Source organism: Anser brachyrhynchus (assembly GCF_964034855.1).
Source record: "Anser brachyrhynchus genome assembly, chromosome: 5".
Taxonomy (NCBI): Eukaryota; Metazoa; Chordata; class Aves; order Anseriformes; family Anatidae; genus Anser; species Anser brachyrhynchus.
Window position 1 is genome coordinate 53,302,104 of NC_137699.1, and position 23,210 is coordinate 53,325,313.

At 51.8% G+C, this 23,210-nt stretch overlaps 1 protein-coding gene across 3 annotated transcripts in view; it reads right to left on the minus strand.

Moving 5' to 3' along the window:
• CCDC85C (coiled-coil domain containing 85C) overlaps positions 1-23,210 on the minus strand; it is a 107,054-nt gene that overhangs the window by 41,806 nt on the left and 42,038 nt on the right. For all 3 annotated transcript variants that reach the window (XM_080593586.1, XM_080593584.1, XM_080593585.1), the window contains one exon: positions 897-973. In XM_080593586.1, coding sequence (XP_080449712.1) covers positions 897-973 — 77 coding nt within the window. The remainder of the gene's footprint in view (positions 1-896; positions 974-23,210) is intronic.

Sequence of the window (23,210 nt, forward strand, 5' to 3'; positions counted from 1 at the left end):
TTTTTTTTTTGGTCTTTTTTACTTCTAGTCCTTATACTTTGGAAGAACCTGGACCAAAAGGATTCTGAAAACTCAGTGCTTGAACAGTGTAAAAGTGAAAAGATGCAGAGAACAGGAGAAAAAGGGTAACTCTTCCGCTGGTTTAGACAGTGTTTCACTGCTTTCTGAAGAGCTGCCCCTCTTCGCACAGAGTGCTGTGTTTTAAGAGGGATCCAGAGGGGACATATCAGACTGAAGGATTGTTTTCTTCCTGCTGCTTGACGTTCCTATATATAGATAGGTAAGCACGAGCAATGATCAAAAGCCCAGCAGCACATGGAGCAGACTTTGAAGGACGGATGCAAGCAAAAAGTGCCAGTTTTGAAGACATCTGTTCTGCTTTCAGCGAGATCACAAATAAAAGCAGGGAGCCAGCACTGCACAAAACTACTCCCAAGGCCGTCCTTTTACTACAGCCTCCTCATTCAACAAGATAAAAGCAAATGTAAAAGGGCAAGCGAGATCCTGCAGCAAGGACACAGGCAATGCCGGAGCCTCACACCACCACCGCATCCTGCACGGAGGCGTCCACGTGCAAGCACAGCGCGTGCCCTGCTGCTGCCGGTGCCAGCAGCCCCCCAGCCCCTGCCACCCATCCTTCCTGCACGTCAAACCACGTTTCTCCTGAACACACAGACACGGGCACTAACAGTTTACTTTTTTTCTCTCTATGCAATTTTGAGGTAGCATTCCTGCAAATGTCGCGTAACAAAACAAGACCAAATTCCAGTAGTGGGGGGTTGGTACCAGTATGCTCTTCCCCTTGTAAGAAGTCCCCACTGAATTCAGGTGGGCTGACACAACTGTGCAGAAGCAGAACAGCCACATTAATACCCATTAGGGAATAAAAAACCTACCTGAGAGAGAAGCTTGTTGTCATCCTCCAGCAGTTTCACTTTTGTTTCAAGTTGCCTGATGTAGTTGGAAGACGAATCTTTAGGAAAAGAGAAAAAAAAATGTTTACATTTCTTGTTTTACACATAAGTACTGTCAGACAGCAAAATAATTCCCCTCTGTGGAAAGTCTGGGAAAAGGAAATGTATTAAAAACTCAAGTGTAAAGGACAAGGAGGGTTTCTGCTGAAAGTGGTTTTTCACTAGAGAGCTGAGATTCGGCAATTCAATATCTTCTGTGAATCCATCAGTGCCACCGGGTTGGGCGGAAGGGGAGAAAAGGAAGTAAAGCTAAGCTGAAAGACTGAGCTTTGTAATTTCTGGTAGTAATTTTGTAGCTTTCAAAGACATTCTTATTCACCTAAAATGCACCAATATACTCAACAACAGAACAAGATGTTTCCTTTCACATTCAAATAAACTACTCCCCCTCAAACGCACTTCTTTTTCTTGCAAAACCAAGTGAAAAATTCACACAAATAAGGACAGCACTGCCAGAGCTGCCATCACTGCAACAGGGCATGAGGTATACAGCCAGGCCGCCGGGCTGAAGCACGCACACAGCCTGAAGTATGCAACAGAAATGCCCACCCATGAGATCTCTTTTTTCTAGTGGAAGCATGTGACCCTAAACAGAAAATTACAGTACAGTGTAACCCCACGTAAAATGGCGATACTCAACTTGGGGGAAGTTAATGGCCAGTTTACCACTACCGTAAGGCAGCAGCACCAGATAGCAGACCTGGCACAGAAGATAATTTGCCAGCGAGCACTGTGGGTGGCTTACTGCTGTCCAAAACATTTGGGGTTTGTTTTGAAATGTGCTTTGAAACACCACATTTGCAAATTTCACAGGGAAGAAATTAAAGGAATCTGGTGGAAACCTTTTATCCATTTTCATTACAGCTTAACAGGTTGCAATAGTTCCTTCCATCCATCTGGATGTTTGTAATATTTCCCCTCCACTTGTAATTTCGGTAGCAGAGGCTGCGAATTGTTACAGCAGGAGGACAAGAGGGAGAGAGTTTTGCAGCTTTAGCACATGAAAAAAAAAAAACCTGAACGGTTTCTGCATTGTTAAAAGGGCTCTGTGAAATGGAATTCTATTTTCCCTCATTTCGTTTATTATGGAACGACTGCAAAAGCCGCTATTCAGCCACGGGACTTCACACTGAGCATGAATCAGAGGAAGTGAGCGTTACGCAACTGCGCTGATGCCGGTGCGCGTTGCTGACTGCCGGCACCCTGGGATCAGCTCCGGCACGGCCAGCAGGCACCAGCAGCTACAGCTTTCCACAAGCAAATGCCTGCACCTGCACATGTGGAAGGTTTACGCTCGCACCATGCCAAGAAGCTTATCTCACCCAGTGCCAGTACCTGCCAAACGCACTCAGCGCAAGCCTGACTGCTGCTTCTTGGCGACTCTTTGGGTAGTTTTGCAGAAAAGCTAGCATACGAGCTACTGCTAAGCACTTGGAGTGCTCTGACCATTCAAGAGAAAAATTGGAATATGCTTGGAAAAGTGCTACCATAGGCAAGAGCCAAACCGCACATAAAGGAACAGCAGGACCCATCCGAGTCAAGTGCCCAGCTAAAGTGTGCACACTGTCAGAGAAAACATGTTCGCTCCTTTGTTTTGATTGCGCTTTGTGCAAAACCAGGAAATCCAAATAAATCCTCATAAAAAAAGCATAAGAAGACACCATAGGGAACTATGTAAGTTCCACCAACAGTTTAAGTGGCCATGAGGTTCACAATGAGCGTGTGGCCATGAGCATCACCTTCAGCTGCAGGGATCGCAAACTGTCTGCCCAACAACAGCTCAAACCCAGGAGGAGTCTCCAGATGAGAGGAAAAGAGGGCAAATGAAGTAGGTTATGTGATCGATCCATAGCACCTCACCTTCCCAGCTAAGGCTTCATGCCAATGGTGTTGTGAATCCAGTCATGCATATAGAAATGTGTAGACTATAACGCTACAAAAGATCTCTGCTTAAGTCAGCAAGATTTCAGCTCCAGCTTAAAGAACTTGCTGAATTAGTAATGAACCTGTCCTCCATCAGGGTGATCGGAGAATTCTTAAAGCCCATGAAGCACAGTTTCACCTCCTCTGTACCCACTACATTTTGTTTACTTACCCCTAAATCCAGCCCAGTAATACCCATTTGGCTAACCAGTTCCCAGAACAGCCTCCGGCTCAGCCTGAAGACACCTCGGGACTCCACCTTTTCCGCTTGTGTGCTGGATACAACAAGCTCCATCTGCAGATCTGCTCAGATAAGGCGTCCTTCCCCGCCTGCGCTCCAGCCCCACCAGGAAGCAAGCACTTGCTGCCAGGGCAGCAGCAGAGGTAAGTGCCTTACCCAAGGAAAGCAGCGATCCCGATACATCAGCTCCTGATTTTTATCTCGTAGCACTGAGGCATTCGAAGCAGCTCCAAGGAAGGATTCACAGCGGTGCCAAAGGACAGGCTCAGCCCACGCCTGCCTCTGGACTGAGCACAGCCTCTTCATGCGTACATGGCACAGGCAGCAACACTTGCATAAACAAGCGCAAAAATGCTAGATAATGCTAAGGACGCGTTGCGGGTCACACACACGCTCCAGAATAATCAATCTTTACGAAGCCTTTCCCCTGTTAGCTGTCCAGGCAACAGGGAGCCCGCTCCACACAGTGCCCCCCACACCTCCGTACTCTCTTATCGCTACTTGATGTTTTTCTTGTGCCAGACACAGACCACCACACTACGTTGTGCACAAAGTGCAGCAACAACAACAACAACAAAAAAGCTTATGGGAACTATTTCTGAGCCCAACAGGTCCCTTCTCCCAGTCCCTTGTCCATGGAGGGCAGAGAAGCTGCAGGAGGCCCTTTTGGGCAGCTCTACCTGGAGCACAGGGTTCATGGCCCAAAATGGAGGCCGACAGCCCAAGCCTCAGGAGCAACCCTTCTTGTGTGTTTGTGGTGGCTTCAGCATTGCTAACGGCTACAGGTAATTAATGTTAAATGGTCGAGTTGGGACGCAGAAGCTGTTGTGTTCAGGCCCTTGGAGCTACAAGGAGTGAGTGACTGGCTGACCAAGAAAATTGACCATAGTTGCCCAAGAAATGGAAATGGAGAGAATAATTTTATCACTTTATTTCCTATCCCTTGCAAAGAAAAAGGCATTCCATGGACATGTTGGGGAGGCAACCCCTGCATCCCCAGGAACCAATGCACTCCACAACCACCTCCAGCCTTAAAAGCCTGTTTTGAGATTTGCTGTAATTTTTCAAACACCACTGTTCGATCCCGAACTACATCTGAGGTCTGACCTCAGCCTAAAGACACTCCACAGCAATGTAAAATATAAGGAGAAAAAAGCAAATGAGCCCTTTGTCAGCAGAAGACGCTCTATCTCAGGCAAAGGTTGAGAAACAGCGCTCAGAGCCGCCACCACCCTCGCCATGCCCTCACAGATGAATGGTCTCCATCTTCTGGACCTGCCAGTGCTGAGGTGGGTGCCACACAAGCCATCTGCACCTTGATCTCAGGTTTAAAGAATCCCATACCTCTCCTGACAGCAGGCAGCAACACTCCAGGGCTCAGCAGCAGAACCCCAGGCTGAGTCTCTCCCACGTTAGATCAAGAAACACATTCCCAACATTTTTCTGCCTCTGACCTTCCTCTTATCAGCGAGTCTCCCCCCTTGCCTGCCTCCCCCACAGCCGTGGGCTGAGGATGGCCCCGCTGACCCACCCAGGAGAGGCGGCAGAGCTGGAATGCTGACGGCTCGGACCCCCTCATCCCCTTCATTAAGAATTAAATGGATGGTCCCACCACCTTGTCAAAGCCTGCCGTCAGCCATGAGGAATGCTTCACCCTCAGCCCGAACGCGCTCTCCTTGGCGGCACGAGCGGCTGCTAGGCCTGGGTGCTGGGACGTACCAACCAAGTCCGCCCACGCCTGCTGGTGCAAGGCCAGCGGCCCAGTCAGGCCAGGTGGGACATCAGTCAGCTCTGTAGAAGTGTGGCACTGCGAAGAAGCACAGCACCACAGAAGCAGACATGGATGGCGGGCAAGGACGCATCGGATAAGCTTTTCGACAGGATGCTGTGGCCTTCAGTGCCACCTGGGATCAGTGTGTTCCTCCTGTCACACTCCTCAGGGTCATGGGCAGCCACTGAATGAGCAACGCCTGCCTTAGCAGGCCAGACAGCAGGAATTTCCCCTCAAAAACCCCAAGCCTCCCACCCACCACCCTCCCTGTCACGCGTCACACCAGGTGCTACCAGGCCACCATGCCGGGAGCACCTTTCAGCAGCAAAAGCGAGTCTGGGGCTGGTCCCCACATCACCACCTCCACGAGCACCATGTGAGCAGCACCGATGGAAATCGTACCTCCGTGTCGCAATCAGCCACCACTCGCTTACGCTGTGTAAATGCTTCCAGCTAAACTGTTGGCAGAGCTGTAAAACCTGAAGTCCTGTTTCTCTATAAAGCCTTTGAAGAACTAATTGGATGTAGCTCCTCACATTATCTCCATGAGAGGTAAAGGAGTCACATTCCAGCCCACGAAGGAGCATTACTGTTGTTATCCACCCTTCTCAAGATTTACCGTCTTAAAAAATACACTCCATCTGGAATCGGGGGTAATTCAACTTTGATGTAATCTCGCTGAGTAACTTTTCTCCACGTAGATAAACCACTTAATACTCATTACTGCTAGATTGAGGCAAGACAAATCACTCTACCTTGTTTTAACTAAAAGGCCTTTGAGGGAGCAGGGAACTGCCTGGCTCCCGAAGCTTTTTTAAAACATAAATTAGAAGCTGTTTCAACAATCAAAACAATCTCTAAGCCTGCTGAGCACAGAGCAGTGTCATTTTAAAAGACACTTGGAGACACTGGAGCCTTTCCGATCCTCATTTGAGATTTCAGAGAAATCTGTCTGAGGGGTAAGTAAGATGAATTATACATTTATTTTGACAGTAACAACGGAAATGTTTTTATTTCCGTGTATGTTATTTCTCAAAACCACGAGCACGCGGAGCAGAGGCTTGCATTGCAGCTACACGGCTGGCATCGAGCCACCTTTATTTAAGACATTTTTATAACGAGGCCTTTATTTCAGCACTTAGATGGACGTAAGAAGAAACACAACGCCTTTACTTAGCACAGTTCACAACAGAGAGGCAAGAAAAGGTTAGGGTAGCAGTCCGTGAGAGGAGGATGCTGACTCCCAGCTGCCTCAGTCGCAGCGGGACGGTGCCTGCACCCCGCGGGGGCCATGCGGAACCCCTCCTGCTGCGTTTTCTCCCCAGGAGCTACATTTACAAAGCATGACTTACGACAGCGAAGCACGGCTATATCTGCTTTGTCAGTGTCCTGCCAACAAGATTCTTCCTCCCCTCATCGAAAGCAGAGACCCTAAAGGGGTTCTCCCAAGCCCATACCCGAGGAGGAAAGACGTGGGATGGAGCGATGTTCTGCCAGGCTCACACCTTGCGTCCAGCTGCCTCGTTCTCCCTCCTGTGATGAGATGGTGATATTTTTGCTTCCTCCTCTTCCATCAAAGAGGATGATGAGAGAGAAAGACATTCATCTCAGAGAAAGACCTTCACCTGCGCTCAATAAAACACTTCACTGTCTGTCGGCAGTTTTGTTATCACACCTCTGCTCTTCAGCACAATATTTCAGATTCTTATTGCTCTGCTGGTTTTGCTTCTTGACTCAGACAAGCAGGCTGAAAAATAGGCCAGTGGTTACATCTCATAGGGTAGTTGATTTATTAAGGCAACGGGGCTCTTTCAGAGCAGCTAGGAAGCAGATGAAACCCACACCTTTTTATATCTCGTCATTGAAGGAAACTTTCTAGAGGTGGACAAGCCCCTAACCCTTGATTTTTCCTAGGCAGCCCCCATCTTTCTGCTCTCACCAGCAAACCCCATTCATAGAACCACAGAATCATCTAGGTTGGAAAAGACCTGCAAAATCATCAAGTCCAACTACCAGCCTGACTTACTGAGTCCCATCGCTAAACCCTCGTCCCTTGACATGTCCCTTGGTGCTACACCCACACATCCCTGAAACACCTCCAGGGATGGGGACTCCACCAGTATCCTGGGCAGCCTGTTCCAAAGCTCGACCACCCCTTACATGAAGAAATTCCTCCTGATGTCCAATCTAAACCTCCCCTGGAGCAACTTGAGACTGTTAATTCCTGATGCCCTGTTTCAGACCGGTATGCGAGGCACGTTTTCACATCAGGGTTAGTTCAGTGAGTGGCTCAAATGCGAGCAGGGACGCTGCAAAGCCACTGTTGAGTTACTCTGCTTTTGCAGGTGCTGCCCTCAGGGCTTTGGGGGCTTGCTGTGCTGCGACACACTCAACTCCGTGGTGACTCTCACCAGGACGCAGGGAGGAACTGCTGCTTCTGGCAGCCGGAGGATGCTGCTGGCATCCAAGGGACTTGGCCGCTGTCCCCACTCCAGCCCCTGTCCCGCTGAACAAAGGCAGCTCTCCTGCCTGAGCAAAGTGACACCCAGGCTCCGGCCCAGCTAGTCCCTGTTGAAAACATCACTAACCGCAGCTGGGACAGCGTGTGAGTGGATGGGAGGGCAGGTTTGCAGACAACAGGCAGGTAAAAGCCAAATGAAGGAAGCCAGCAGTGAGGTGAAGCAGCTCGGTGACCTCCTTCTCTGCTCTCAGGTCCAGAATAGCAGATGCTGCTAACCCCAAGCCCCACGCCTCTCCAGCACGAGCTTGGCCACAATCTGGGGTCTCCCTTGGGATGCAATCAGAGAATAAGCCACAACAGGGCATATGGCAGACAGAGGCTCCCAGCCCACTTTTAGCAGATTTTTACTCAACGGACACTGCCTTAGTCCAAACAAATAGCAGGCCCATATGCAACAGCCAAAGCTACCCATGCTAACGCTTGTCTGAGTAAGACTGGAAGGATCAGGCCTCATATTTTTAAGGTGCAGGTGATGTCTCAGGTATAGAATAGGTATTAAAATATTATTCAAAACAACAGAGAAGGGCATTGTCAATCCACCCACAAATAACACATAAATCCACTCTCAGCCTACTACACACGTTTTTAACCATCCCACGGCAGTGGATGTGTGCTGGCAGCAAGGCTGTGCTGCTGCACAGCGCTGCTCCGGCAGGATGGGACAGATGCCACTGGAGCTATTTAATTAACATTTCCAAGCGAGTCTCTAGCTAAGAGCTCTGAAGTTCTCCAAGCCCGCACGTTCCCAACTCAGTTCCAGCCCATTAGGCCTGTCTGGGAGCTTAGTGGCCTCCAGCCAGCCTGGACGAGGCTGATAAGGTCTCTCTGACTTCAGCTTTTGCAGCTCCCTGCCGCGACTCCCAGCCACGCCAGCACCTTCCAGCACTGAACATCTGCCCGCTGCCACTGTCACCAGGAGCTCAAGAGCCCCCGATATCTTATCAGGATTTCATTAGGACGCAGCTGATAGGAAAGGAGGAGCGTGTGCATGTGTGTGCCTGGTATGACAGAGCAGCCAGGAGAGAGCTGTCTTGTCTCTTCAGAAAGTGCCGACCGGTATCTCCTTTTTTTGCCTGGGTGACCTTTACATTACAGCCTCCACGGGGCCACCCTTCTATCACCTCAAAGCAAAGCAGGAGCCGGCGGAGATCTCTTGCATCCCGGCACTCTAACCCACTCGACCTGTAAAACCTGCTTAATGGGAAGGGGTAAATAAAGCAGCACAGAGAGTGCAATGAGGAAGAGGGAAACAGAGTTGAGAGGGTGGTGAAACGTCTCCGATCCTGTAGCCTGACACTGCACTGCCCCTTCTCCCGGAGGGAGAGCTGGTGGGGTAGCTTCTCCGGTGCTACTTCGCCTCTGCCAGAGGGCAAGAGCAGGCAGGGCTCACACTCCCCACACAACGTGAGGAGCCTCTGCTCCTGCTGATACAGCTTTTATTTTCCCCCAGTCTTACTTTATTTACATCCCTACACAGGAGAATGGGAGAGCATTTTGCTGTCTTCCCACAGGAAAAAAAAATGATGCAGTGAGTCCAAAAGTGCTCAGCAACATTTTCAACCTGTTCTCCCTGCCTGCATGGCAGATGAGCCAAGCCACAAGCCGTGGCCACTGCTGCTGGTCCAGGCTTCCCGGGGAAATCTTTCCTTCTATCCTCCAGAGATTTTCAAGGTAAACAATCCAGTAAAAGATTTGTGTTTGCTTTACAAGTTGTGTTTTAATGCCTGGCTGTGGACAACGCTCCGAGAACAATCGGCGTGGGGTTTATTTGAGGTTCAGCCTCAAAACAAGCTTTCAAGCAAGGGCAGGCAGGCTGTAATTAGATGCAATATGTAAACACGGTGCTAGAAATATTAATGTCCAATATATGCACAGCCAGACAGTCTTGACTGGTGCACATGTAACAGAGGAAAGCTGATTTACATGAGCTGCAGCTCTCTTGCCCCGTGCATACAAAAGCCTTCGCTGTCAGAGGGAGCAGGTGCTCCCTGGATCGGTTCCAGGTGCTGCAAGACGTGCAGCACCCATCCCAGCTCCCTGACACCAGGCAGATTTCACGTTTCACTCGGCCTCTCGAAGAAGCCATTTGCTGTCCAACCACGTATATGCGCTCAGTGACGGACTGCCTGAGCACAAACAGGGCAATTCTAGAGAAAGCAGGACAACATCCGAACCGGAGGTGGATCGGAGGGATCCACCCTTCCACAGTGTGGTACCGGCATTTTTCTGTCGCTGCCTACAGGTTGATGTGAAGGCAGACAACGAAAGATGCAGAAGCTGGAGGAAGGACGGGGCAAGATCAGACTGATGACTGGATGTGATGCTGTGCTCACGAAAGCCTGCAAGTGAAAAACTGAAGAGGGAAAAGCACGAGGAACACCAACAGCCTGGAGGGTCTTTGACTGTCTCATGCCTTGGTCAACAGAGCTCCAACCAAAAAGCTTTGCTTCCCATGTCAGAGCCTCGCTGCAACAGTGCGAGAGCTTCTGCTGTCACCAGTCCCAGCAGAGTAAAGCCATCGCCTGTTGACCAGTGCCAAGGCGGTGAATTAAGAGATCACCCTAATCTTCCTTATCCTGTACCTCCCTGCTATTGCTACAGATGGGCAAGGGCTGAGCTACCACAGTACGGCCTAAGCAGGACCTTCCATGAGTGACGAGTGACTAATTTTAGACACTGAGAGCTAAATCCCCCGCTGTTGGCAGAGCCAGGTATTGCTCCTCGGTGGTGTGACAGACATCCCTGGTGCGCAGGAGGGAGCAGCCGGACCTTTTCCTTGCAGTTCAGGCCCTACAAGGCCCCTCCTTGGGGACGGAGGGAGGTGAACACCAAGTTGTGTCAACAGCGCTCGCTCAGGGAGCAGGGCCGCAAGTCACTCATGGCTAATGGGATTCTGCAGCTTTAATGATTATGAAAAGGTTAAAATGACCTGCTAGGCACCCTGAGTTGTTTAAGCCTCTTTTCCTTCCTCGTGCTGCTTTAATCTTGGTAACGCGGTCACGTGGCCCCGTTAGAAAAAGCTCCGAAGCCGATTAGTGGCTTCTACAACTCAAAACTTGTGGCTGCCAACCACCCAGAGCATTTGGGACGGTGTGACTGCTTTGGGAAGAGGAGCCCGCTCTGCTCCGCGCCCTCCTTTTGGGACGCCTCAACGGATGCTGCAGCCTCCAGAAATCACCACGAGGGGATGGCCAAGGGGAAAAACCCCTCACGCCGAGGGGACAGGCTGTACGCATTGCCTCCTATGTCAGTCCCGTTACCTAATTCCTCCTTCCCACACCCAAAACACAGCCTGACTGCCCACCCGACGCTGGCTACTGCTGCAGGAGCCCCGTCCCTGTCTGTATAACATCATCCGAAGACTGAGCACGTCACACAGCCAACATGCTCTGGGCAAAGCCTTGATATTGTGGCGGCATCCCTCAATTCCTCATGCACAGCACTTCTGTGGAAAGGGATCTTGTTGGGGGCTCCTGTGCTTTGTAGCATGGAGAAGAATCAGTGCCACGCTGTGGCAAAGCAGGACGTGGGATCGCACTAGGACACGGAAACATGAGCCCTGTATGTAAACAGGGGAAATAATCCTCCTTCATCGGTGCTATTAGTGATCCTGAATAGGGATCTGCGTCCAGGGTTAGGCGTCGCGCTTCAAGGCTCACGTGGACTAGTTGGAAAGAGTTCAGGTAAGAGAAATGAGGAGGATCGGAGTGTGGAAAACATCATCTGGCAGAAGAGCCTGAAGGAACCCAGACTGCTTAGCCTGGAGAAGGAAAGCTGAACAAAGACACAGTAAGGGATTCAAATATGCAAATGGCTGTCAAAGAAAGATGAAGCGAGTAATTGCTCTCTGTGTCCACCCGGGAAGAGCAAGCAGGGATGCGTAAGGGCTGGAAGAGACGGCCCTTGGGAGGTCGTGGAACTGCCATTGATGATGGTTTTCATGAACAGGGTAGGCAAACATCTGTCAGGAGCAGTTTAGGCACACCTGAGTCTGCCCTGGGGAAAGGAATGAGTTAGGTGACCCCAGCACTGCTTCAGGTCTGTTTCCCATGACTATCCTGTACATGTAACGCATGAGAAAATCCGTGGCTATTTCACTTAAATTCCAGAAAGCAAAAACCACAATTGTTTAAAGGCAAAAATGAAATACAGTCTTTGACTGGTATATTAGATCTAATAACCTGAAACCATCCATGCATTTTGGTTTCCCATCCCCTGCAGAAATTCTCACCTAACTGCGCAGCAGCTGGCAAAGAAAGCTGAAAGGACACAGAGAACAGGCTCTGATAGCAGTGGGTTGTGTGCAATAAGAAGGTTATATGGCAAACAGTCGGCTGTTTTAAAATACTGCTAGAGATTTCAGAGTTAGTACCCCCTAAAAAAGAGAGCTCTCATCTTTAAGAGTTATCGTTTCCAGCTTTTCCACAGAAATCAGTAATCCTACATCACAGGAGGCCATCATGCACTAGTCTGGAGAAGACTACAGAGACGGCCATGGCCATGTCCACAGAAATGTTTGTCCCCAAGATCTGAAACCCCACAAATGCACACAGGTTCAATACCACCTTCGAAAGATTTGGAGGATTGTTGCAGTTGCTAAATCTTCATCGTATTTGACCAGCCTTTTGCTGAAGTTTCTCCATTTTTATGACAAACCCCTAATCACAAAAAGCCTGTGCAGAAGACATCAGGTTAATCCAAAGCCCTGTGAAACAGAGCAGTTGTGAATGAGTTTTGCTTTGAAATTTCAGGCTTGTTTGAATCCACAAGCATTTTCTCCTGGATACATTAGCATTACCTCCTCGGTAAGAAGCCCTGCCCCGTTTCAGATGGCTGTAAATCTTACATTCAGCGCTGTACATACAAATGGGCCGGCAGGTTTTATGCAGAAATTCCCATGGCCTTTGAAGGAATTCTGCTCAGAAACTGGTAGCACAAGGCAGCCCGGCTGCAGAAGGGCTCTCCTGAGTTCACAAAATGACTTCCTCAGCATCCCGAGATGGAAAAGGCCAATTATCGGCTAAATCAATGTGTTGGTTTGTGGGTTTTGTTTGTTTTTTTTTTTTTTATAAGTGTAAGTAAAAAAAGATCTTAAATATTTGCAGAAGTCTTTCCCTGTAAACATCACGTTGAAACTTTTGCAGTCTCTGAAAATGCATTTCTGGTTGTAAATCTGCTCCCCCCTTTGCTTGGGAAGATTCTTCTGGACAATAAACTCAGCGAGCCTGGGAGAGGACTGCATAATTACCCGCCGCACACAATGGGAACCAGCCTTTCCAATGCGCTCCTCAACCGTCAGGAATCCGAGCTGCGCGATAATTAAAACTCAAAACTCCTCTTCCACCGAGTCCAGAGAGAAATTAACCTTGAATTTCCAGTCCTCAAATACCCCCGCGATTCTCGGGGAGCCCCCTATTAAAAAGCTCTCATAGATGCAAACGACGCCGGCCGCGGCACCGACGGGAAAAATTTAATTGGCGGTGCGAAAACCTAACGATTAGGTTAATGAAAAATCGGCTCCATTGACTCCGGCCACTCGACCATTCCTGATGAGGGTAAACAGCCTTCCCCCCCTCCTTCCTCGGCCCCCTTTGTCTGCCGCATAGGAGGAGGCTGAAAGCGGGAACTCATTCAAAAGTGATGCCTCGGTGGGAAAGGGCTGGAGCGGGATCAAAGCCCTCCGGGCGCAGAAGGGGCAGCACCAGCACAACCTCCCTGCGCTCAGGAATGCGCTGACGCCGGCTGCCGGGCCGGCCAGGAGAAGGGGCGAGAGTGACAGCCGAAGAAAGGATGGACGGGGTGAAACGCTGGGAGAGCTAATTAAAAAAAAAGAAGCAAACGAGCAGCAGAAGTTGCTGGTTCGGAGGCCGGCTGGGCCGGCTGGCCACTGGGAGGTGGGCTCACGCCCGGGGCCTTTTCCCACCCTCCTCACTTGTGCCCTTCCATCAGCATCAGCACCGGCTGCCCCAGCCTCTCCCCATGAGCAGCAGAGCCAAAAAACTCCAAAATTTCCCGGGTCATGCCTGGAGTGGGCAGGAGAAGGCCCCTGCCCAGCGAGACGCGTGGTTTCACGGTGCCACCTGCTCTTACCGTGCTACTTGGGGCTGGAGCCGCTGGGAACTTCTTAGGGAAAGTGGTTTTTCATGGAAAATGTTGATTCATCAAGAGAGCATTTTTAATGGAAACGCATCCAATTTCATGCATTTTTTAGCTGGGGATGAAATTTCTGGTCAGAACCTCGGAGAGAAAGAGAGAAAGCCTGAAATAGCCGCACGCCTGTGGCTTAAGGCAATCGCTGGAGAGCATATAAATCCCTGCACACTAAGCTCTTCTCAACTTGGGGACTGTGTGCATCTGTGTCAAAGACACAAATTTCTATGGCCAAGGATATGGAACCTGGCTAGGCTGCAGCCAGAAGCCCTGCGCACTGTCCTATTTGCCAAAAATAACCGCTGCTGTAGAGCAAAGTGGTTCACACCAGGCAGGAAAGGCACTGGTATGGGTCCCAACGTTCGCCCCTGGTTCAGTTTGGGATGTAGGTGTGCTCTGCAATTAGCTGCTTCGATGTGCTGGTCCCTCCCAGTGACCTGAAGTTTTTTGGGGTCCCAGCCAGGAAGCGAACCTCTGCTGCAGGCCGGAGCACCGGGGGGACCCATCCCCTTCCAGCAGGCTGTGAAGACCCTCGCAGCACAGGGGTTTGACGTTGGCGTTGGGATCAATTGGGGTGAAGCAGGCAAGTCACCAGGACAAAAAACCACACGTGACAAGGAAGGTGCTTGGCTGCTAGCCCAAACACACCATGGAGGTGGGACTCACAGGAGGTGCTGGTGAGGAACACGAGTGGGGTCTACAAAGGAGCCCCTTTTTGCCATCAAATCACACAAATGGAGCAGAGCCTGTTCCCTGTGTTCTTACACAAGGGTGAAGGGAAATCCTCTTTTCGGAAAGCCTCTCTACCCCTCTCCCTACCTGCAGCCCTCTCCTGCCAGCACCTGCAGCCCTGCTGGAGGAATTTGCAAAAGGAAATTAAACAGGAAAAGGGCTGTCAAGTGTAATGCGTTGGCGGCACTGCACTGGTGGATGGTTTGTTGGAGCCAGCTGGGAACCGTGGTAGGCCAGCCAGAAATATGCTATAACCCCAAACTGAGCATAACAGGGATCCCGGATACCTGCACAGGATGCCACGTGGTACAGTTTAAGGATCTGAGTACAGAAAACGTATAATTAATGCCTAGAAAGGAAGGCTAGACAATGCCTTACACATCATGCTATTAGGAAATGCTTAAGGGAGCAGAAACAAGATGGAGGAGGAGATTAAAACATATCACCAGGCTGCACTGATACGATGAGACAATAGGAAATAACAACTGTTTTAACTAAGCTAATGGTACAACGTCACTACAATAAAAGTGGGAGCGATCATTTAGAAAGAGCGAGTCAATCCCCAGATAAATCTCCCTGATGACTGTGCTTTGCTATCATCTCGGCTACCACCCTTACCCAGGAGCTTTCGGAGGCGCCCTACACAGCCAGGCCCTCCTGGGACCGAACCTTTCGAGAGGATGCTGAGCCACCCCGCTGCACGGGGAACGTGAGCGGGGAGCATCCCACCCAGACAACCCAGGCATTTGTCCACTGGGGATAATAAAACCAATCGCACAGCGATTCAGAGATCGGGTGATCAGAAGAGATTTTCTGATCCCACGAGCCAAACAAACACTTGCTACGGCTTTGCAAAAAGGACCGTGCAAACCTGAGGATATGTTTCCCCCAAGGACACGTCCAGCAGTCAAAAACATGCAAGGCAGCCAGCTTTCGCTGTTATTTATTAACAGGTTTATTACCTCTCACCGAAGCACTTTGGACTGGGCTGAGCGCTCCCCGGTTAACGCTCACCTCGCTGCGCTTCCAGAAGCTGCCTCCACGCCTCGCTCTCGGCCTGGGTGCTCCAGCTGCACCTGCAGGAGCCACCTCTGCACATTCGGCTTCGAAAACACGTTGTGCATTTTGGCTTTGAAGCATGGGCTCTCAGCAGTAAGCTACGGCACGGAGCCCTGCTTGCTCTGCAGCGTCACATCCACGAGTCAGGGAAAGGGCACAGGGCTCTGGTGACACGGAGCAGGGCAGAGCAGGGGCAACGCGAACAGACACAGAAAGGGACCCAGATCCAGAAAGGGACCCAGACCCAAACCCCTTCCTTCCTGACCACCTAATCCCAGGTACTGCCCCAGGCATCTCCCCTCTGCTCACTGCACGGGGTCACCCGGGGCTGCTCTGCACCCACATCCCAGCACCATCTGAGAACCAGGTGAGGGAGAGGATGAGCTTATTTCCACATGGCAGCTCTTTGTTACTCACATAAAAGAAAAAAAAAGACAACTCAGTGCAGGTATCCTTTCAGTAACCACCTTCTGGGGGTGCGCAGTGCATGGAGATGGGAAATGAGTCATTACACCTGCAGACAACGGGGGTTGCTCTGGTTCAAACCCAAGAATGCAGAAGGAAATTACATGGATAAGGTAACGGCACTCATAAAAAAGATAAAGATGTTTCAGGTCATCCAGCCCAGGAGTTCCCGAACTACTCTGTGTCCCAATTGCTCCCACTTCTGAGAGATACGTCCCATGCGCTCCTTCCTCCTTACAAGCCAGGCAGAGAAGGGCAACAAATGTTGGGAGCAGCATTTCAAGGCCTGCCAGAGCTCTGCCCCACACAGGGACAAGCCCCTGCTGCCACCTGATGCTGGTGGCGTCTTGCTTTGGTAGGAACATTAGCGTTCAGCTCCCCCAAATCCAATGCTCAGCAAAAGACCCTGCCTTGCCGAGAGGCAAAAGTCCCACCTGCAGTCCCCACGCTGGCTCCCAGAAATGCCCTGTTCCCATGGGGAGCCCGTCACATCTCCCTGAAGCTGCTGAGGTCGCCCATCTCCTCCCCAGAGCAAGATTTTTCTCCCATTCTCACTTGCATGTGCCCTGGGTAAGCACGGACCCACTACCTTCCTCGAAAAACTCGGCCACAGCCTAATAGCTTTCCCCTTGAGGAAACCATTCCTGGCGACTTTCTCCTTCGCCTAACTTCACCCCATTAATCCCAGCTGTAGGTGCTCTCCCCACCCCACACATCGCCTCCCCACCTTCACGTACTCGCGCTCGGTTCTCACATCCCCACCGAGGCTGCCAGAAGAGCAGGGGCCCGATCCTGACATGCTCACAGCAGGCTCAGCCCCCACAGGTGCATAAGAAAAGCCTGGGGGGTTGTTTGGGCAGAGGCATCTGTCCCTTCTCCCCCGGCGTACTCTACAAGCAGTTAGCAGTGACAGGCCCCGCTGCCTTCCTCCCCAACGTGCCCTGCAACGCCGATTGCCACCCGGCGGACACGCAGCCTGCACAGCACCCTGCGTGTTGACCGACGGGAATGTAATCAACTAACAGTAATAAACTGGGTAATACTCAATGGTACGGATCCGCCCGGCAGATGAAAGGATTTACAAAGGCTGGATTTGTCTCCCGGCCCTGGCAGCTTTCCCACGGTCCCACGTTAATCCGCGGGGCCGGGGAGGATAGGCGAAAACTCCCCAACCTGCCTTTTCCTGCAGGGTGCGTTAGGTTCAAGCGAAGCTCCCAGCTGTATATCTGGATTTTTTTTCATGTTCCCTACTCTACCTGGCCCTAAATGAGCATTGCACGGCAGCAAAGCCCCCTCAGAGACAGCCGGCTTACGCAACCGCTAATTCCCTAAGCACTCCGATGCCTTCAGTGACAACCAGGCTGAGCAGGGGCTCGGGCCGGCAGCAGCCAATTCACCGCCGAGCGCGGCGCCCAAGAAATCGCTGTTACCTTGGGAAATCAAAGGGCAGCACCCCCCCCGTTCACCTGCCACCAGCTCCCCAGCAGGGTAAGGAACGTCTTCCAGTGTTGAAAATCATTGACGGGTTGTGTTTGCTCACCTGGGGGAAGGGGAGCCGTGTTACAGGACAGAAACACACCCCAATTTTTCACTGCGCAGGGTGAACCCAGAGGTAACAACGCTGCCTCAGGGAGTCCTCGGGCTGCACATCGTGGCAGGGGTGCGTACGGCCGTGTGTTTGCCCCGGCTTTAATTCCTTTGGCAACCTGCCTACCGGCACTGCTGGCCAGGACCCCAGGCCGGGGGGGCTTTGGTGTGCCCCTGGCACGGCCACGGCGTGCAGGCGGGGCTCGCCTCTGCCCCTCACCTGGCTGGAGAGGACGGGAGCAGCCGCGGGGCCGTGGCTCCCCCCCAGCCAGCCTGTGACCGCCCTGGGCAGCTCTTCAGACACGGCTGCAGTGTCAAACAAAGAAAAATGAAACCAACACGTTGAAGCCCTCAAGCAAGGAGAGCACACAAGGCCAGCATTAACCAGCAGTACAGGCGGGCTGGCAGCAGCTACTTGCCACGGGTCGGCTGCAATGCCTGACTTGCTCCCGATCCAGCCAGCTCCTCGCCAACTGCCACGGCGTCGCACCTAACAAACGACGCCTTAAAAGCCCAGCAAAGTAGTAATTTTACAAGGAGGGCTTATTCGATCAACTGATCAACAGCGAGGCAGACTCGGAGGGCCCTGCAAACACGGGTGCCTCCCGCTGACGGGAAGCAGACGTGCGCGAGCCGCCTGCCAGCAGCGCGGCAGCCGTGGTTTGTGGCAGGAGGAGGCCAGGGACAGAGATCTCCTGCGGTGGGAGGAGGTTTGGGCAGAGGCTCCACAGCTTTAACCCCCCAGGCTAAGGCCGCCCCTTTGGCAGCTGGCAGCGCTCTGTCCAAGGGAGTGTCCACCACAAACACGCACCAGAAAAACAGAGGGAACATCTCCAGGGACGCTCACATGGGTGACACTTCGGCGGAGACGCTCTTCTGGATCATCCCCCTCCCAGGCCCATTCGGTGTTTCTTTCATCCCTGGGAAAGACCAAGGCAGCAAACCTGGGGGTCAAAACCCGCCTCCCACCCCCGGCCAGCTCCCAGCACCGCCGCAGGCTGGCTGAAGCAGACACAGAAACCCCCACACACCCCACCTCGAGGCACGGCCGGGCCCTCCCTCCCCTCCAATCTGCGCTAATCTCCTCTAACGTCTGTGCTGCAGAAGATAATTTAGAGGCAATGGCACGCTCCCTAACACATTGCCTCTCTCACACAGCAATTAAATGTACATCACTGTCTGGCTGTCCCGTATCCTTGGGGCAGGAGGGATTGTCATCATCCTAACGTCATGATTTACAGAGGTAATAATCATGGCACCAGTCTCATTACATGCCAACTTTCGGGAAATTAGGTGATAGATATTATTCATTAACTTGCCACATGATACCCATATCCATCCATCTGTTACAGCTGAGCTAACATTTTGGTTCGGAGCATGCAAGCTAATGGCTTCTTTAGGAGGGAAGCATGCGCCGTCCTGAAACGTGATGGGGAGAAAAGGGTAAGATGGCAACTGGGTAAAATCAGTTTACCAAAATAAATAACTAAATTCGACCGAGTCCTCTCAGACCTTGGAGGCTTCACGAGCACTCAGCAGAAGGATGCTCAGGTCTGTGCCCTCCAAAGGAGAGCGACGTGTGGTGCTCCAAAATGGCAAGCACGAAGCAAAAACTTCGTCCCTTGTGGGCTCAGCCCTAACGGCTGCACACGATGCAGTGGATCGACACTATTTTGGGGTGCCCTGGCAGGCTGCTCCATCATGTTGAGCTGCCCAGGACCCCGCGAGGAGCTCCCTGCACTTTGCCCAGCGCAGGGGGTCTGAGGCAGCCCAGGCTGGGATTGCAAGGAGGAGGATTGCTGGAGCCCAGGGATGCTCAGCTGGTACCAGGAGCCTAGACCAGCCTTCGACAGCCCTGGGACTGTGAAGAGAGGAAAATGCTGAGCATCTGGCTCTCACCCCGGTGCTGGGACAGAAAGCCCCCCAAGGTGCACAGGAGTGCAGTCACAGAGCAGACAAGGGCATCCAGAGCTTCTCTGCTTCTCCCCCAAAACTACTCATCACCCAGGCTCCAGCACTGCCCCAGCTAACGCTGAGATGGGCATTTTTAGAGAACTTAATTTCAGGATGATTCACTGCCAAAATGAGGGAATGAAAAGGATTCCCGTGGAGTATTTTTCATTTTTATCTCTTTTAGGAGAGGCTGTGTTCTCAGGCACGGAAACCAGAGGGGAAATGGTGAGACCTCAGACGGGCACAATCCCACATTGCACAGACATCTACTCCCGGGTATTAGTCATCATTAGTTAAATAACACAAACGGTTTCCCAGCAAATTTCTTGCCAGAAGGAGGAGAAAAGCAAGCGCGGATGGTGCTGCTGTAGCCAGTGCCAGCCTTTGACATAGCAGCACCACAAGTCTCTGACAGATGCTCCCAAGCAGCTCAGAAAGTTTGTGCCCATCAAGCTACAGCATGCCCAGGGGCCCAAATTTACCCTCTCTGACCCTACATGACCCTTTTAACGAACACTTCCTCCAGCAAAACACATTAACAAGTACCACAAAAAGAACAGGGTTTCTCCTTCCTACTTACTCCCTCGATGCAGAGAAGTGCCACTGAAAATACCCGAGCTGGCTGTGGGTCCTGTGGCTGGGAAAAGCTGCAAGGGGGACAGCAGGAGGGCAAGGACCGGGGCAGGGGAAGGCAGAGAGCAGCCAGAGCCTGGGAGCTTGGACGTCTACGTTATACTTAAAAGCTTGCCACTAACCACGGGTGGATGGGACGGGCTTGGGGAGCCAGGGCCCACCCCTGGCGGCTGCCCAGCATGAGGCAGCCGAAGCCTCCCGTGAAAGAAGGCGCCCGGGGTTTTCGTCTCCGAACTGGAGCTGATGGCCCCCCACTGCTCCTTCCCCGCCCCGGCTCGGGATATTGGGGTGAGCCGAACCCAGAGCACGGTGTGTTACAGCACGGCAGCAGCTCCGCCGGGGTATTCGCAGCCCAGCTGTGCCGCGTCACGAACCCGTCGGCTCCGCGGCGTTCGCAAGTCTGGGGCTGCCAAAGCGCGCCGCGGCGCTTACTGAGCAGCTCGGCAACCTGAGGAACGATACAAAAATCCGCGAAAAAAGCCCGTGCTCCGAGGCCGTACGCTCTGCTGGCTCAGAGCTACGCAGCACAAGCCGTCAGCAGGGCCACGGGCAGTGTCCTCCTCCCAGCCCCGGCCCAGCTCCAGGCACCCGGCCATCTCCCCACCATTCCCATCCAGCAGGGGCTGGCAGCGGGGTTGTGAGGGGCACGGGCTGTCCTGTCTCCCCCCAAAACCCCACGTACTCCTCGGCACCGATGCTCATCTTCCTGGGAGGTTCCCAGGCACACGTGCTGAGCAGAGAGCTGCGAGGCAAGCTGGCATGCCGGAGGAGCAGCACTACCCTTTTGGAGAGCCAAGACTGACTCAAAGGCATCTCTTTGTGAATATAGCGAACAAGCAGCAGTTTTGAGGCGTACTTGAGCACGTTCCTACAAGGTTATCTTCCAGCACACTGTGCTAGCACCCACCTACAGACCTCCCCCTTGGCTCGGCCGTGCACGCTGAACACGAATTAACGGGAAGGGAGCTCAGCTGGAGACGAGGCTCGATTTCTCTCTAAAACACTGGAGGGTTGAGAGTCACCCTGCAGGGCTGCTTATGACATCCGTAGCATGTTTCATGAGGTTAGGTACTGTTATTAGCATTAAAGGAACGTAATTATACCCTAACTCCGGGATTCGTACCGACAGACTTGTGCTCCTTCAGGACTCAGCTTCACTTGCCTAGGGCAACGAGACGGCAGGGAAAGCAAAATGTTCAGCAGCTGAAAGGGATGAAAAGACGAATACAGACTAGAGCTGAAGACATTTGGGCTAGAAACTAGGGAAGGAAGGTATGGGCCTCCGGAACAGCCCTTCAAGACTTTCAACACCTGCAGAGATGGGCACATCCAGGAGGAGCGTGATGGGCAGAAGCACGTCTTGGCTTAGGACCCTTCAGCACCTCAACCACTGTTTTAACAGAGGCTTTTGTTAGTTAAAAAATTGTGTTTCAGCTTTTTACAAAGCACCACAAGTAACAGGCTCTCCTTCAGGTCACTGCCACAGCACGGCAAGTGCCGGGTGGCCCCTGGGGAGGCGAGCTTTCAGACAGATTAGTACAGCTTCAGCAGAGAAGGGAAGACGACAGACACTACTTAGCAGGCCCAAAGCTGGCTTCATCCTTGAACAGCATTTTCTTCACTATCTCACAGTCCCTTGGTCAGAAAAGACAGTTCCCATATAATGAAGTGCAAACACTTTTGCTCTCACTAATTACTTTAAATTAAGACAGCGGACAAAGGGTAAAGATTCGTAAGATTCATTCTTTTTTTTTTTCCCTTTACTCCCATTGTCTTCATTTTCGAAGAGGATCTCAAATATCCAGATGCCAAAAGCACAGGTTCAGTGACAATACCTTAGAAAAACCATAACAACACATTTTAGAAGCATTATCAGGTTCGCATGTAACGACTGGCAGCTTGTTACGGTGCTATGCGCCTCCCTGGTGGATTTGTGGCCACCAGGAGAGCTATGGGGCCGTCCTCACACAAAGCCCTTGGAAAGTTCAGGGGTTTTACCACAGACACTGCGTCACCGTTGACTTTCTGAAACATTTTGTGAATTATAATTAATGATATTAGAGCGATGCGCACGTGTAATCAACCGGCTGTGCTTCTGCCCGTAAAGGACACCATCAAGGGCAAGAAAGCAGAAGCATAAAACACAAAACTCAACCCTTTTTGCCTGCTCCCCTCCCGGCCATTGGGCGAGCACAAGCCGTCCCGGTCGGTGGAGGCCACTGGTGCCCTGCGGGGTGACCCTGAGGCACCGGGTGGCCTCGGGGCTGCCCACAGCCCTGCTGTGCCCGGAGCTCTCGGACCCCGTCCCGCCGCTCTCCTTTGGGCACTAGCAGCCTTGAGAGCATCAGGGAAGACGGCTGCCGTGCAGGCGGTGGCAGAGCCCCACAAGGGCAGCAGAAAGCCCTTGGGAGATGCAGGGAGGGCAAAGCCACGAGGACAAGGCCGAACGCTAACTGCCACAGATAACGCAGCGGAGAAAGGGATGTTACGTTGTGCTGCTGGAGAAAACCCCACTCTTACCGAAACAGCTTGCCCTTCCTGCTCTGGCAGAAGAGAGGCCAGCCCCACCTGCCCGCAGCTGCATAACCCAGCTGAGGCACCTAAAGGACCAAGGAGTCAGTTCAAAGACATCGGTACAAAAATGCCAGGAGTGCTGAGCCCCAGGTCTAAATCCAGGCCCCCGCTCAGGCAACGTGCCCAGCCAGCAATGGGTAAGCTCACACTTTTTGTTCCTACGAGGAAGGATGTTAGCTAATATTGATGCTCTTTAAAAAAAAAAAAAAAAAAAACTCTTTGCAAAAGCTAGGAAAAAAAAAAGTTCTACTGTCTTGGGAAACATCTTTCCCACTGGCTTCTCCTTAAGGATTCAGTTTAGGCTTGTGGGAACTTAACACATTAGAAACTCGCCCATAATTTGCATGCCCCAAACAGCAGGGAGATATCATGAGATCTGGTATTCCTGAGATTTCTTTCCTTTGGCAAAACATACTCCAGAACATTTACTTGCAGAAAAGTTCACACATCATTACGACTAAACTGTGTGCCTAGTGAGTGAAGACGGGGCCCGAGATGACACATTACCCTGTGGTTTTATTCTACTTGCTTTGCTTCCTTACCTCATTTGCAAAATTAGGGTTGGTCACAATCCTTCCATCAGTCTTTCCTGAAAATTAGGAAGGGGCTGAACCAGATTTTCCAATT